Raw genomic sequence first — 16502 nt, forward strand, 5'->3', positions numbered from 1 at the left:
GGAGTGGTAAAGAGTAGAATGCAGTGGCCTAGACTGGAGTGCTGTAGATTGCAGTGCTGAAAAGTGCAGTGGTGCTTAGCAGAGTAGAGTGGGGTAGAGTGCATTGGCAAAGAGTAGAGGGGTGGAGAGTAAAGTAGAGTGGCATAGAGTGAAGTGGCGTAGAGTGGAGTGCCGCAGAGTAGAGTACATTGTCACAGTGTTGAGTGGCGTAGTGAGAAGTGGTGCAGAGTAGAGTGCAGAGCCCTGGAGTGGTGCAGAGTAGAGTGGAATAAAGTGGAGTATGCATGGTGTGGTAGTGCACTGCCATTACAGAGAACAAATCTTCAGTTGAAATGACCATTAAATTTGCGCAGAAATACAGTTTTACTGATAAAAGTATAAAGCGCACAAATGATAATGTGTGAAAATGTTATCACATAGTGTATTTGCTTTGATTGTATTAACATGTTTGTTTCCACCACACATCAGAATTACCCAAAAATGTGCTTCATTTGCGCTCATCTAAATCTGATATATTCTGAAATATCTGCACAATTCGTTTACAGATTTTTAACTTTTGTTGTGTGCTAGAAAAATAACATCCTACAGCCTTTCTCCAGCACACCTCCAGTAGCCATCATGGTTGTCACATAAATCCTCTCACTTTAAAGTCAGAGAAAGTATAGTAAACACCAAGCTCCCTTGACAGAGCCCGACATTTGATCTCTGTCTTTGAATGCACAGCAAATGTGACAAGAGAAGCAGATTTAAAGGCCTGTTAATAGAAATTCAGTACTGGTGGAAGAATACAGTAAATAGGGTATGGGCCACTGGAGGACAAACCGAAGCTGAAAGACCTCAAACAAAAAAGATAGCTAATATAAAGCAAACACATATGAATTACAAACTATGAAGCCAGTGGCAAGCAATGATCAGAATGCATCCCCAGGGATGCTTTCCAAATGTCCTAAGATGTTGATAGCAAACCAGACAGCTGAGCAGTCTGGTAGGCTTCGACCTAAAAATTCCAGATGCCATATGTTGTGTGCTTTTTAAGTGCAATCTAATCAAGATTAAATATGACATTTTCTCCAATTCACTTGATGATAAGGATATTAAACTGTTCACCTTAGCACTATATTGTCCAACGGCAGTTGTAGGAAGCGAAAATGTGAAAACAAACGAATAATGTCTAAGTGATACTTGTATATAAACTTGTATGATAAACGTCATCAATAGAGCAACACCAACACAGAGCCACAAATAGATAGTAGTGCAGATCATCATTCAGGGCCAATAGCATTTTTAATGCACATCTTGAAACCTTGAAATCCCTCTGATGATTCTTCTCGAGTGTGGCATGTCAGTAGCTGATGGGCTGAAACCTGCCATCCAATCGCCACCTTGTAAATCACCTCACCCTTTCTAAAGGAAACCCTTGGAACAGACCTGAAGATGACTCGGGCTTTGATCTCCCCTTGCATCCCATATATAAATGACTGACATAATGGCCCTGTTATTTCCCTTCACCTCTTTCTGTCCTGCCTCTTATTAGTTGCACATGTTAATTGATTCCTCATTGAGTTCATGTCTTCAAGATGTTGAAAGCAGTGTCAATCAAATGCCTGAAGAAAGGTTTTGAGCGTCTTTATTTATTTTATTTCAAATGAATATCCCGATGCTTGGATTACAAAGGTACGTTTTCTAAGCAGTGCATAGCAATAATGAAAGTGAAAGGAAAGAAATGCAAATCATATTTTAATTGAGAATAGTTTATTGCCTGCGTGTGCGTTTTTATTATTTTCCTAGCATTTGGCAACTATGGTTTGACCCTTTTCACATCTTTATTCTGCACTACCATTAGATTTCAGATCCGTGCATCGCAAACTATTCTGTTTGTTTTGGACTCAAAAGATAGGCCCACATGCATCAACAATGCCATTTGAGATTCCTTATTAGCGAAAAATAAGGATTCGCTAATAAGGAATAGCAAAAGGCTATGCATGAAGAACTCGCTAAAAAATAGCGATTTCTTAAAATTCCTTAATTGCCACTCGCAAATTGCGACTCGCATTTAAGGAATACCTCCCCATTCATTCCTTTGGGCCTAGAGGCCCAGAGGAATGAATGGGAAGACATTCTCAATTTGCAATTCTCAATTAGAGAATCGCAAATTTAGAATGCAATTTCAAGGGTGCCAGGGTGTCAAAAGGACACCCTGTTGCACTCCTGAAATCTGCCTATAAGTACATCTTGCACACACACATGCCCCAAGGGCATGTGTGTGTGTAAAGTGGAACTTTGAAAAATGCACTTTAGTGCATTTTTCAAAGTTTTTGCACATTACCATGAAGTTCAACTTCATGGTAATTTGCTCCCCCTATTAGCGAAATCGCTAATTGTTTTACTTTGATGCATTGCATTTAAGGAATCTCAATTTGAGATTCCTTAAATGCAATTGCAATTTAAGTAATCGTAAGTTTGCGATTTCTTAAATTGCGATTTTTGCATTTGAGATGATGCATCCCACATGCAAAAATACTGGTCGCAAAGGGGCAGGTTCTGAGATGCCCCTAGTGTTTAATCAACCCTAATAAGGAAACATGCAAGGGAAACTGTACTGTCACTGTTTGAAGAGGGCACACCCAAGCCATTGTTCTGAGTCTGTGAGGCTGGACACTTATGTGGTCACTTATACCAATATCCTAGTTACAGGTGCAAAATACACTAGCACAAACATTCACTTTAGGTTCGGCCAATTTTTATGTCCAATTTACACATTGATGGGTCGAAAAATGGGCAGCAATATGTACAAATGGAATTTACACCCAAATCCCGGACATTAAAAACCCATATTTAGTAAGAATGTATGACGTTACAATGCATACATTTACAACACATGCCTTTGCAACGCAGTTTTTATATCGCAACATCCTTTATAACGCACTCCATTACATCGCATGACACTACATCGCATTTTTAGAAACTACCTTTACAACGCATTCCATTACATCACATTATACCTTTACAAGGCATACCATTACATTGCATTTAAGGTAAGTATTGGATAGTATAGGGGTAAAAATTAATTACTATTCTAATTCCAGGGGGTGCAACAGTAGGGTAAGTGTTGGATAGTGTGGGGGTACAAATTACTATTCTAACTCCAGGAGGTGCAACAGTAGGGTAAGTGTTGGATAGTGTAGGGGTAAAAATTACTATTCTAACTCCAGGGGGTGCAACAATAGGGTAAGTTTTGTGTAGTGTAGGGGTACTATGCGTTGTAATGGCATGCGTTGTAATGGTATGCGTTGTAATGCCTGCGTTGTAGTGACATGCGATGTAGTGTCGTGCGATGTAGTGTCATGCGGTGTAATGCCTGAGTTGTAGTGACATTCGTTGTAAAGGATGATGCGATGTAATGACTGGGTTGTAAATGTTGTGCGATGTAATGGTTGCATTGTAAAGGATGTTTCCTGTTTAGTAAGTGCCTGTGCAAAAACTGGAGCAGGACGATTTTGAGCTAAGCTCCTAAACGGTCTTTAGTACTAATTCAGGTATAAATAACACCATGATGGTCCAATAAAAATGACTTTATACAAACAGGCCCTGGAATATATTTTGGTGCAGTATGTCATGGGGCCTAGTGCAATCTAGGAAATGGGCCATGTGCCTGCTGGTTAAATAGTAAAATACAGCAATAATCCGGATTTGGTTTTTCCTTCAAGATTCTGGGGCCTGGCGCCAATGCTCCTGCTGCACGAATGGAAGTTATGCCCCTGTTTCCCGTGTTAGGATATGTTGTACACATTGACAGCATTGATCAAAGCCTTTTGATGGATGTGATTCTTAGCAAAATTACGCTTCCCTGCTTTGATTATTACTTTGCATTTTTGGTGGCTAGTGATGTGGGTGTTCATTCATGTGCTGTGAAAGTATATTCAAGTATAACATTCGTCACATTTCTTCAACATTGCTGTTGAAGTGGTACTGTGTATCTCACGTCTCTTGCCGCTTGCTATCATCATTCTAAGGCTGATGAAGACATCTATTTTCTAACTGCAAATATAAGTTATGTAGTGTCAAAGGCTGCATCATATTACGCTTGTGAGCCTAGGATGCTAGCATGCCGCAGGTATGGCCGGATGGCGCCAAACATAGGCAAACTTCTAATTCCTTCAACGGTTGAGTTCATATTTGAATAAATGCTCACCTTCGGAGGATTCTTCAGAGTAGATAGTAGTGTTCAACTTGTCAGAGAGACAGAGAGTCCCCAGTACTGAGATGCAGCAGCATCCTTTGCTGACTTAAGATAAGCAGGAAACTACCAGAGGAATGATCTTGTTGAGCCAAAGACATTATGGAAGTAGCCTAGTGGTAGAAACTGAATAAATACACCATTTTCAACAAGAGGGGATGAAAAATGTCACTATCTTGCTACCTTGGAGCCAGTGTAGAGTCTTAAGTGCAGTAAGACATGAACAGAATGGTCAGTGAGGACGGAAGCTGAGATATTTTGCAGCCCAGCACTGAAATAGTGCCCACCCCCTAGAAAAACAGGTTTGAAGTAGTCGTGGTATCTTGTTTGGAGAACATTGGTGTTGCCTACTTAGTTTGGGAAGATTGAAAAGGGATGATTCTTTCATGCAGGTTTTGGTTCGAAGAAACAGTTCCTCATATCTGATTTCAACAGTGACAAAAGGGGGACAAATTCATGAACAAAAACAATTGATATGGAGCAACACAAAAATCTGCAGACCGCAGTACTTTGTCCCAGAGATGAGTGTGGTCAATATAACGGATAGGAAGCGCACACATTGAGAGAGAGTTGGCATTCCATGGGTAAATAATAGTTGTTTCAGAGAGGGCTGCGGTGAGCAGCCGCGTAATGTGCTACTCCTCATCCATGCCTTCTTTGAATGACGTACTGACTGAAGCTCGATAAAGCCTTGGACATACTTCCTTGAACAGATGGAAGAATGTGATGACAAGACAGGTTACACCAGACCCATGAACAAGAGTGTTCCTCATGACCCAGAGAGATCTGTAAGAGAGAGAATTTGACATTTTAAACTTCAGAGAATGGATGTCATATACCACGAGGCTATGGAGGGGAGGAGAAGATCCTTGACGTGTAGTTTTACAGAGGCCGGGAAGCATTGGAGATTGTGGGCTGAGAGAGGAGAGAAGCCATACATGGTTGGGGAATCCAGAGAGAGCCCAAAGCCTAAGGTGTTTCAAAACCCCTGGAGCTGAAAGAGCCCAAACAGACAGCATTTGGATTAAAAACTCAGATAACACTCATTTTGCCCTGTGCTGATCCCTATGTAGCTCTCTTCTTGAACAAAACCTAATTGTGAGACTTCTGCCGTAAAGAGGTGATGACTGTAAAGATGTGTGAGGGCGAGAGTGGTGAGTTTAGAAGAGATTCATCTTCAGCCATTGTCACGTCATCCATCCATAAATCACTTGTAAGTTTTGTTCTGGATCATATGGCTCTCAATTTTCTCTTGAATTTTTGCTTTGCCATGTCTTTAGACACTCTAGTAGCACATCCGTAGTCATACTTCCTCAATGATTACGTAAGGATAAACGCCCCCCAGCTCTATAGTTCAATGCATGGCTCCTTCAGATGTCCAGTGCCAACTTCCAAAAGAGTTCAGCTTTGACAGAACGCTGTGCATAATCTTTAGCAATTCATCCTTACATATGGACCTTCATGCCAGCCATATGATTCCAAATGTAATACATTTCTCTTTGTTTATCACTGCTTTCAGAAAACTGTGATGCAAAGTATGCGTTCATTGATTGGGGGACAAGGTGGTCGATATACAAATATAAATATAAGTGATAAATAATTAGTGTAGACTGTATAAAACATGTGTGCAATTTAGAAAAAATAAACTAAAATGTGCACTGTTGTAAAAAACACAACCATAGCACAGGATTGTACTTTTTTGTACACATATACATTGAGATCATCTTGATGTGAAACTCACCTCGACCCTAGTGCAGCTGCTATTGTTCATCATCTCTAGATCCATGTCATGGTGCCTGTTGATTTGATGTTGCCTTGCCATCATAGTGCATAGCTGAGACCAGATGGCAAAACACTTTCTGTCTCTGCTTTCCTTTCTCATTGATTTCCGGTATGGTATTTTTACTGGTTTCTTTCTGCCTTCAGCTAGGTCACTAAATTCACTCACCCACGTGAATATTATAATAAATTGAAGGACGGCCACAAGAACCTGGTTTTTTCCAACCCTAACCTTTCTTTTTTTTCATTTAGTGGCCCGTAGCTTTCTTCCAGTATTAAAGGGTCCATCCAGTGAATGGGGTTACAATGACTCCCAGTTCCCAACCACACATCGTCAAATAAAGGTACACTCCTAAATTCTTGTTGTCAGTAATACCAGGATTGGTAAACAAAACAAGCATCTTTCTATTCATTGGAGTATTCCTTTAAATGTGTCTGCCAACCATTGTGTCAGTAATTGTGTTGGGATGAGATCCGAAATGATATAGTGGACAATCAATTATTAACTTGTAGAACAAGAAACAGTGTGTTATCAGATTAGCTCTCTCTTGGCTGGGAAGTGCAGGCATTAGCCCCTGTGCCAACAGGTTACAGGCTCTGAGCCGAAGACACAGAGGAGAGGAGCCGGGTACTTCCAAGATTGAAAAAGTAGCACTCGGACAGCAGTTCCTTCAGAGGTCTTATGAATGTAGGTAAGAATGAACACATTTAATAAGGTTCCAAGGAGGAAGGCGAGGGAACCAGTGGAAAAAATTGACAAGAATATCAGGGGAAACAGGGAACTGTGAAAGTGAAAATAATAAAGTGCGAAGATGCAAACTCTACTCCTATTGCTCCAGAAGTCCTACCCTAACCCAGACATGAGAATGATATAGTTCTCCTGCTAGTTTCCATGTTCCCGTGTTCCATATATTCCATGTGTCACCTCATCTGATCGTAAATGAAGATCAGATCCCCGGATATTGGACTTTAAATACCACAGTCTACAGTCTCCCAATCTCCATTCCCATTGTTGAAAATGGGGGGGATGTTTCAGACACAGATCTCAAGAGTCTGCAGACTGTGCCTAAACCCTTGCTCCTACCAACCATCATCCCGGCCAATGCCAGGCATCTCCTGGAGCATGCTACCTGAGATGCTTTTCATTGTGCCACATCTGTTCGTATTCTGCAGATCTTTTTTCAACATAACCCATAGCCTTGATTGATGGCTTTCCATGTCATTCCAAGTTTACTATTTCTATATTACATTTTATATGCTAACGAGCAATGTTCTTGCCCCATTTTAGCGATACATAGGCTTGCATTTCAGATTAGTCTTGGGTGCAGCCAAAACACAGCATAGACTTTTCAACGGTATCATTAATCCACATCAAGTGTGCAAATATACATGTACTGCTCATTAATTCACTTTATTCTATTGTATGGTGACAGGAATTCATTTTAAAGGCTTGTGTGGTAACTTTGAAACTAGCCTGGTTAATGCACACCATATGCTGGGCCTAGATGGTACAATATGATTGGTCAATGGGCTGTTCAGCACAGCAGATGCTGTTAAATTACATCATGCACAAGAGGTGGAGGAAAAATCCAACTTTTAAACCCCCTGTGTAGCCAGCTGGGCGGGTTTCCGTCAATCTGATTCATTCAAACATTTCCCAGTCCTCTTGTGACTCTGCCCACGCCCGGCAGATTTGTTTATTTATTAGCAAGTTGTCTAAGGAGCTACGTGTCTATCTGTACAGGAAGCTTCTGCGGTTTTGAAGCCGTCTTCTCTCACGGACTTAAGTGCGAAGTAAAGTGCTGTGTCAGCCCCCAGCGCAGGAAGCTCACTTTCACAGGAATTTGTAGTGAAACTTGACATGCCAGAGAGTGTGAATGCCCTAAAGCAGAAAGGGCTGGTTTCACTTTGAATAAACTTCCTAACAAATGAATAAGTACAAACATAGATAGTGTAACTCGGGACATATATGCACTTTAACAGTTTGAGATGAGGTAGTGATAAGAAACCAAGCGGTTTCATGACTTCACACAAGGGAAGCCAGAGGCGCACAAACAAACACACTCTCACAGATTGTTGATATGACAGCGGGGCTATCTTTGCAGAAATCTTTGCATCTGATTGGACGGATAGGAAATGAGCAGTGGGTTTCTAGAGAGCTGCAACATCCGCTTCTCATTCTGATACATATGCCAGAATTTTGGCTAGATCAAGCACTAGAGCAATGGCCTTGGCATCGTGTGGCTTGGCTTGTGCTTTTTTATAGCACCTGGTAAGAGAAAGACAAGGAAGGTAAAGTATAACAAGCACTGGTAATGTCAATAGGTCAGCTTACAAATGCATAGTCAAGCCAGACTTAAAAATCCATGTAGGTTAATGACTACCCTCCTCCCATCTGTGCTTCTGCCAGAGAAAAACATAGATTATCTATTTATGTAAGACCCTTTAATAGCATTACAATGTGGTGTGTGCCCCTGAAGGTTCAACATTCGCCAGCTGCAAAAATCAACAAAATCTTAACAGCTGTGGGAGGGAAAACACTCTTTTTGTATTATATATAAACAATTTTTATTATTAACTGCGAATAAGCGGGATGCTTTCACCAATGCGTTCGGAATGAGCTGCATTACAGGGCCTCACATCGTGCTGAGCAATATCGCTGTCCTTGTCTGGATCCTCCTAGGTGTCCTCATGCATGATTGAGTGGCCAAGCAACATGTTAAAACCAAGAGTATTTATGTAACTCATTCCCTCACTCATTCCTTATTTCACTCACTCGCTTCTTCACTCGCTCAATCACTCAGTCACTCCTTACCACTCATTCTCTCGCTCAGTCAATCCTTATCTCACTCATTCACTCCCTTGTTCCTGACCCGTCTCACTCACTCCCTACCTCCCTTACTCATTCACTTGATTGCTCGCGCACTTAGTCACGGTTGCCACCAAAATGCAGGGTGCAAATAGCTGAAGTGAGAGCGTTCAGACCAATCACGATGGACTTCTGGAGTCCGGTGGTTGTCGCGGTCAAGAGTTCTATGGTACATGCCTGTCAAGAGTGAAAAAGCCAACCTTGCAGTTGCCTGTGGGTCCACCCTCCTAGGCCTCCAGGAGGTTGGAGAGCAAAGATGGTGGACCTGAATACCATAGCTCTGGTGAAGGAGATACAACCTATGTATTCTAGTTTTGGATGAGTGAACATGAAGCCCTCCGTACCAGTTATCTCCGAGGTTTAAAAATTGAGGTTTGATGCGCTGATGCCTACGTTACATGGATGAGAATCTAAAACACATATGTACGAGTCCATTTTTACTTTCTATACATGCACACTGCATTTATGTGTTGTCAGTAATACTGGTAGTTGAAAAGGATAGTCAATGCCAGGAGCCACTTGACCTAACATTCACTTAAACGTGTAATCTTTCTGTCGTGTAATAAAAAGGTCCCTTTTACGAATTGGGGAAGAAACACTCCTATTTTACTTATTACATTATGGGCTCTTTGAAGTGTCTTTGTTGGAGACTCTGAATTATATTAAAAGATGTTAGCTCTAACGAGATCAGACATGGGATTTACTAGCTACTAAATTTAAGCGCCTCTAGCGGCAACTAACATGATAATGTGATTTATTTGAAAGCTTTTTCTAATTCAGTGGTTGGACAGTGAAAAGTGGCACATGTTTCCAATATGGAATGGAACACAGTTAATCAATTACATAAACCAGATGTAATATGGCCATCCTTTAAATGTGTTATCTCCTTATCGGTGATAGACTATTATCTAATATGGGAAATACATATTAACCTGTAGTGTATTCATACTCTGAGCATGGTTTTGCCTCTAAAGACATGGCTTACCCTACGCTGACATAATATTTATGATAATGTGTAAATGTGTAATAAAAGAGCACCCTCTCTTTCAGAAACCACTGCTAAATAACATTACACATCTGTGTGTTGTTGACGTATAAAATTCTTTGTAAATGCATCTACATAAAATGTATGTCTGCAATATATGTATTCTGAAATACATTTAAAAATATACATAACATGGTATACATGAACAACATTATATATCTCGATAAAATATAATAATTGCTTTACATGTTATACTAATTTAAAAATACCAAACTATATGTAAAATATAATATTGTATATTCTACAGACTGTAATATAATCATTATGCTAAACATAATAGTTAAGACATTATTTGGCATAGTAGCTAACAAGATATACCATTTAATGTATGTATAACATGTAATGCATACTTTTCAATGTCATAACAATTGTATGCAATATTGTGTCATGTATGCTATGATAGACGTATGAATGAAAGGCATATCATGTATAAAATGTTCTATTTGTCTAAGACCTATGTAGTTATATGCTATATACATGTCTTATCATAATTAGCTTACATGTGTTATTAAATGCTAACTGGACCTCAAGTTTAGGGATTATAAGGCAGACGTTGTTGTGAATAGACCACTCTGAATGTAGCTGACTTGGAAAACTAGAACTTACTTCTGTTGTTAAAATTGAGGCTTGATATGAAGGAATCTGACTTAAACAAACAAGAACATTACATTGCATTGCATTGTAGCAGTTGTAAAGTGCTTACTACCCCTATGTGTGTCAATGAAGCACTTACCCTTATGGATAGCAAGCTACATTGTGGAGGGTGTGTTGTTGGGAGGGTTTGTTTTTGTTGTGAGCCTATATAGGATGTGTTATCATGTCCTGCGTGATGACCAGCAAGGTGAGGTTATTATGTTATGGGACGCAGCGCCTGGCAGTGTGATGAGTGAGGTTTGTCAAAGGTATATGTATTCATAATTATTATAATAAGGACTAACTAGCTTAACCACAGGGGCATTGGGATGCCATGTGCCCCAAAAGGGGTGTAATCGGAGAAGGCCCTTTACAAATGGCCTGGGAAAGTGGCCTGATTTCCCCTTCCTTGGAGTTGGCGATAACTGGAGCACTGTTAAGGGGAGGAACATGTGGCCACAATCTGCCCCATAGCCTGTTGGACTTTGAGGGTCTACTAATAATTAAGGAATTACCAGGGTGAATGGTAATTCCGGGTCCAATTCCCTTTGAAATTCCTAATTTTTAGCTGTACTTTGACCCAGAGTTTTCAGCTGCTTTAAGTAAAAAATTCCAATGGGGCTATGTCACAGCATAACCTTTGTGAATTGGTTGACAACACTATTGCAACTTGATTGGAGGCACTACAAGAGTTAGACAGGCCTGCGTATTGCAAAATCTCTGTGAATTTGGGCCCAAGTTGTTCAACGCCAGGCAGGTTCCACATTAAAACATGAATAACCAGCTCTACCAGACAAAACAGTTTGTCGCTAAGCATTTCTATTTTGTTTCCAGAATCTGGCTTTTTTAAATTGAACATATACCAAACCAAAGTATCTTCGTTGATATATATGGTAAAGAACCAGAACTGGATGGGTCTGACAAGTCACTAAGCATCTCCTCTGGTTTGTAATTGCAGCACTACTGAGAAATTCAGCTACCTGGCACTGGGAGCCGTAGGGAACATCTCAGTGAACATCTCCATTACCAACCTGGGCGATGATGCCTACGACACCAACGTCGCCTTCAACTTCACCAGCGAGCTGTTCTTCATCAAGATGTGGCAAAGGGTAAGAGAGCTCAATGTATGGACACAGAGCAACAGGAAAACACGCCAACTGATTGTTTTCTAGCAATGGCACGAAAATAGCATATGTTGTGTATTGATTCAGCGTTGAAACTTCCTGCACCCGTAGAAGGTCTATATTGTCTCACTGTTATTGGAGCCAGGGTGAGTGGAAAGATTTTCCTAAAATCCCGCTTGGCTTCCCTTTTTTGATGAGACTGAAGCGTGCCATGCCCTATCATGTTATGTATTTTTAATGATTTTTGTTCCTTCTCAAGGATTTTCCGTTAAGGCACTTTTAGGTAATGAGTCTTTATTCCGGTGCAAGTTGCGTGGGCCCGTCTGCTCTTCTTCCTCATGCGCTGCATCTTTTTCCTGTTTGTCAGGTTTTTAGCCGAGCACTATTGTCTTTTGTCAATTGTGTTTTTCTTTAGGGTAGGATGCAGGTGATTGCAGCATGTTTTTCTACTTTTTGCAATGGTGAACAAAGCATATTTCTTGCAGAACAACACCCGCATTTTAGACACTGAAGCTGGTATCCCAGTTATGGCTGCAGGATTAACTGTTTGGTCTATTTTGATATTTCAGATTTGTAAGCCTTATGTCCTGTAGTTTAAGCTTTCTAATAAGGCTTTATGCTCACTTGTATTAACCCTTAACCTTTTCCTAATGATCGCACCACTGGCTTCCCATGGCTAAATGATCTTCTTAAAAATGGGTACAAATGTAAAAAAAGGTAACTGTAATTTTCCACTGGGGAAAATCCAATTAGATATCAGAGCCCTGTCTCATGTGTTCCAATCATTACCACTAAAGGTGCATAAAAAAGGTTGACGTCCATTTGCGAGTTCTGCTGAAACTGTCAAGTTCAGATATTGTGGAGTATGGAGACATACTGCTCCCCGAGCCCTCCTATAGGTCGAACATACAGATTTGGGATGGTCATAGGATGCTTACCAAAACTATGGTCAACACAAACATTGTTTTTAAAGCAGATTGAAATTGTCAGCCAGCATGGACTCCCATGTACCTGTGCTATGCTGTCAATGTCCCTCAAGATTCTGATATTTCTGGCTCCTGATAACAACTGTTTCTGAATCTGTGTACACATTGCACAACTTCGAAGTATGATGGGGTCTACTGTGACCAGAGCCTGAACCATGGTGACGCAATAGGATTGCCTAAATTCTCCAAAATCATTCAATTTGAAGAGACCTATACGTTTTAAAAACACTGCTAGGCTTTCAGGAAACCTGCAGCATCTCCAGAACCATGTCATAGGACCTTTAGGGTCAGTTCCTTACATCTCCTAAGTCAATATCTATCAGCAGACCTTTTTAACATGGAGATATTCTGCTTCAATTATCCTTGTTAAAGAAGTGGAACCACACCAGTATATCATCAACTTCATTGAACGTAGGATCAAGTAACATCAATGTGTACAGTCTTAAATTATATTGTAGAATGTTTCACAACTTGGTTATTGGGTGTATGTTCATTGACTTGTCTGCAGCTTCTGTCACCAAAATTAATTCTCGCAGGTGCATCAGTGGTCAGATGGTGTTGGTGTCATAAATCACTTAAACTAAGGTATCAGACAAAAAAGGCAGATTCATACCACTTGACATCACCATCAAGGCCAAAACAATCACTAAAAGGCTACTACAACTACAGGGGGCTGCTTGTGATACTGATGGGGCTGGGCAGCGTGACAGGAAATATCTAAAGTACAACCAGATGTTATCAAAGGCAGATTAGGAATTTAGTCTAATGGATTATTCCAAGCAAGGCTTCACAAACATTGCCAAAAATATTGCAAGTTTGCTTCACAACAAGCTGGTGTTGAGTCATCAAGCGTGCCAGACACCACCATGGCAGATTTAGAACAACAGCATTGTTGACAATATCTCTGATGCTGTACGTGAGCCCTATTTGAATGATTGGTCTTCTTGTCTTCACATCAGGGCAAGGAAAACACACATATGGTGTCTAAGTGACAATTAGGTCTTTGAATTGTGAGCTATTGAATAATTCAGTCCCTCACCTCACATATCAATCTGTAAAGAAAGAATTTTTCAGCTGTTGCAAGGTACACACTGTTTTCAAAGGAAAAGATGGATATAGCCTCATGTGGTCAACAAAGGTCAACCACAATATTTACAGACAGTGAAAATAAATGGTGGGAGTCCGGAAAACAGAAACTAAAAAAGTGCACTAACATCACCCTGTTACTGCTACACATTTTAAATCTTGACCAATTAAAGAAAATAAACATATTTGAGGAAAAACAATCTTTGGGGGGCCTTTTTCCAAAAATGTTAGAGGTGGCGGAATATGATGTAGGATGTCGGTGCATGCCATCTTGGTCCATTTCTTTGCCTTTCTTTCTTTATGTCAAAAGTATCTCTCTTGTCTATGGTCCTGCATGAGTGTGTCACTGACTGCGTTACCTATATTGTAGGATAAATTATGTGCATCTAATGAAGCAATATGTGTCGTTGACTTTGTTTGCAACCTGTGTGTGCTCTTGTTGCACTTGTTACAATTAAGTTCTTAATTAAGGGTGTTTTCATTATGTTCAATAAAAGAAAGGCATGTCATGAAGGCTTTCAAAGAGCAGCAAAACACACAAGATGATGGATGGAATATTGCGAAATGGCAAAACATTCACCCCCAGTCAAAGATCTGGGTTTAATCCATCGTTATTTTGCTCATCAAGCCACCCCATTTCAGACATGGCCATATGCAAATCAGTCTTGACCCTGTGCCTCATGGGAACAGTCCAGACCGAACTGCCAAGCCATGTCTTCCCTGGACCAGAATCAAGCATCCTAGGACTGGTTTCTGGCTATCAGCCGTCTTCAGCCAGGATAGCTTAACTCCAGTGGCTTAGTGAGCATGGGACCCACGTCTGGGCATACCCTTCCCACATAGGGTGAACAGCAAAACACACAAGATGATAGACGGAATATTGCACAATGGCAAAACATTCACCCCCAGTCACAAATCTGGGTTTAATCCATCGTGCAGTTCGGGCTGGACAATTCCCATGAGGCACAGGGTCAGACTGATTTGCATATGGCCATGTCTGAACTGGGGTGGTGATGTGAGCTAAAGAATGGTGATGGATTAAACCCAGATCAGTTGACTGGGGCTGAGTGTTTGATTTGCTCAAACGCTCCGTCCATCATCCCCTTTGGTATGGCTTTCAAAGAGAGGCATGGGTTTTTTGATATTCCTATTCGTATACTTTTTTCTAATTTAATCTTAATTCTACTTTTAACCTTGCTTTACACATATAGCTGAGTCTAATAAAATTAATGCGATGCATATTAAGTTACAAGCGGCTGTGCACTTGCTAGATTATTTGTGTTCTCTGATGTGGATTTTGATCATGTTTCCGCTATAATGTTATTGCAGTCCGTGCTGTCACTGCAACTGTGGAAACACCGTTTGATGATAACCAGAGAATGGCAGTGGTGTTTTTTACACAAAGTCATCCGGCACCAGTATTCCCTCTAGGTCATGTTCCCGTGTTTAAAAAAATAGCGTTTTTATTATGTAGGAAACCTTTGAACTTTCTCAAAAGTTGCCAATGTTGTTTTTTTTTTATCAAACTCTCCAAGTTCCTGGGAACTTCAGTGAATTTAATAACCAATATTAGTTTAGAGAGTTTTTGTGTAAGTATTTATTTTTCAGGTTGAGATGCCAATTATTTTTATCACACTTTTTCCTTCTGTAGAATGTCAACGATTCACACAACCCTTTGATTGAATGGGCTGTCCCTCCTAAAACCTGTCCTGTTTTCCTCATCATGTAAAATAGCCACTAAGTACATTTATGTTTGCACTTGGTCCCTTTTCATGCATTGGAAATAATCACAACTAAAGTAATTGAGGTAAAGAGGGGCAATGATTTGTGCAGGATCGCACAATTTTGACAATTGGCGAAGGTGGTCTCCTTTTAGCACAACTAACAATTATGCCAAGTTTTAACTATTAAATGAATGAAGGCAAATCTGCTGATCATTATATAGAGCTATGCCAATGCTCCTTTATATTGGGCAGTGCTATCATTTGCAAATTTTTTTAATTTCAAAACTTTTCATTGAAATTTGCATTGGTTCCACAGAGAATACTATACCTCCTGTACTGCTTTTGTGGTTACGGCGGTGTTAGCGAGTGAAAGTGAGGCTGAGTGCAAGTGTCTGGTGGGTTGGTGGAAGTGAAGGCAATTGTTAAGGCATGTTGGTTCTATGTTGTGCAGTGCCTTGTATGAGGAGTTTGAATTGCCACCTTTAATGTATGGGGAGCCAATGGAGCTCCCTGCGATGTGATGTGATGTGGGTGCATCGTGGGAGTTCTAGGATTTCTTGCTGCAGCATTTTGAATGGTCTGGAGTTGGTGGTTGGAGATTCTGGGTTACAGTGCGTTGCTGTAGTCTAGTCTGCTTTTGATGAGGGCTTGTGTGATGGTACATCTGGTATTCTGTTATATCCATTTGAACATCTTATGAGCTTGAGGAGTATATGGAAGCGGAAGGGCCTCACTGAATTGACATGTGCTGCCCTGTTGAGTTAGTGGTCGAAGTGATTCCCAGGTTTCTTGCATGGTGTGTGTGTGTGTGTGTATGGGCCCAAGCACTGTTGGCCACCAGGTGGAGTCCGTGTTCCAGAAGTTCAACACTTCCTTCTTGATGGAATTGAGTTTCAGGAAATTGTCTTTCATCCAATCTGCTACATGTATCATCCAGGCTGATGAGTTGTTTCTGTTGGTGGGGGACTTGACACACAGCAATACGATGAGTTGGTCAATCTGTCAGAAGATCAGTTGGA

The 16502-nt window shown here is 40.6% G+C and overlaps 1 protein-coding gene across 1 annotated transcript in view; it reads left to right on the forward strand.

Annotated features, from left to right (window-relative positions):
• The window catches only part of ITGA9 (integrin subunit alpha 9), an 885057-nt gene that overhangs the window by 540192 nt on the left and 328363 nt on the right, over positions 1-16502 (forward strand). Inside the window, exon 18 of the mRNA XM_086964777.1 lies at positions 11522-11672. Coding sequence (XP_086820903.1) covers positions 11522-11672 — 151 coding nt within the window. The remainder of the gene's footprint in view (positions 1-11521; positions 11673-16502) is intronic.

The sequence above is a fragment of the Lissotriton vulgaris genome, chromosome 4_1, assembly GCF_964263255.1.
Source record: "Lissotriton vulgaris chromosome 4_1, aLisVul1.2, whole genome shotgun sequence".
NCBI lineage: Eukaryota > Metazoa > Chordata > Amphibia > Caudata > Salamandridae > Lissotriton > Lissotriton vulgaris.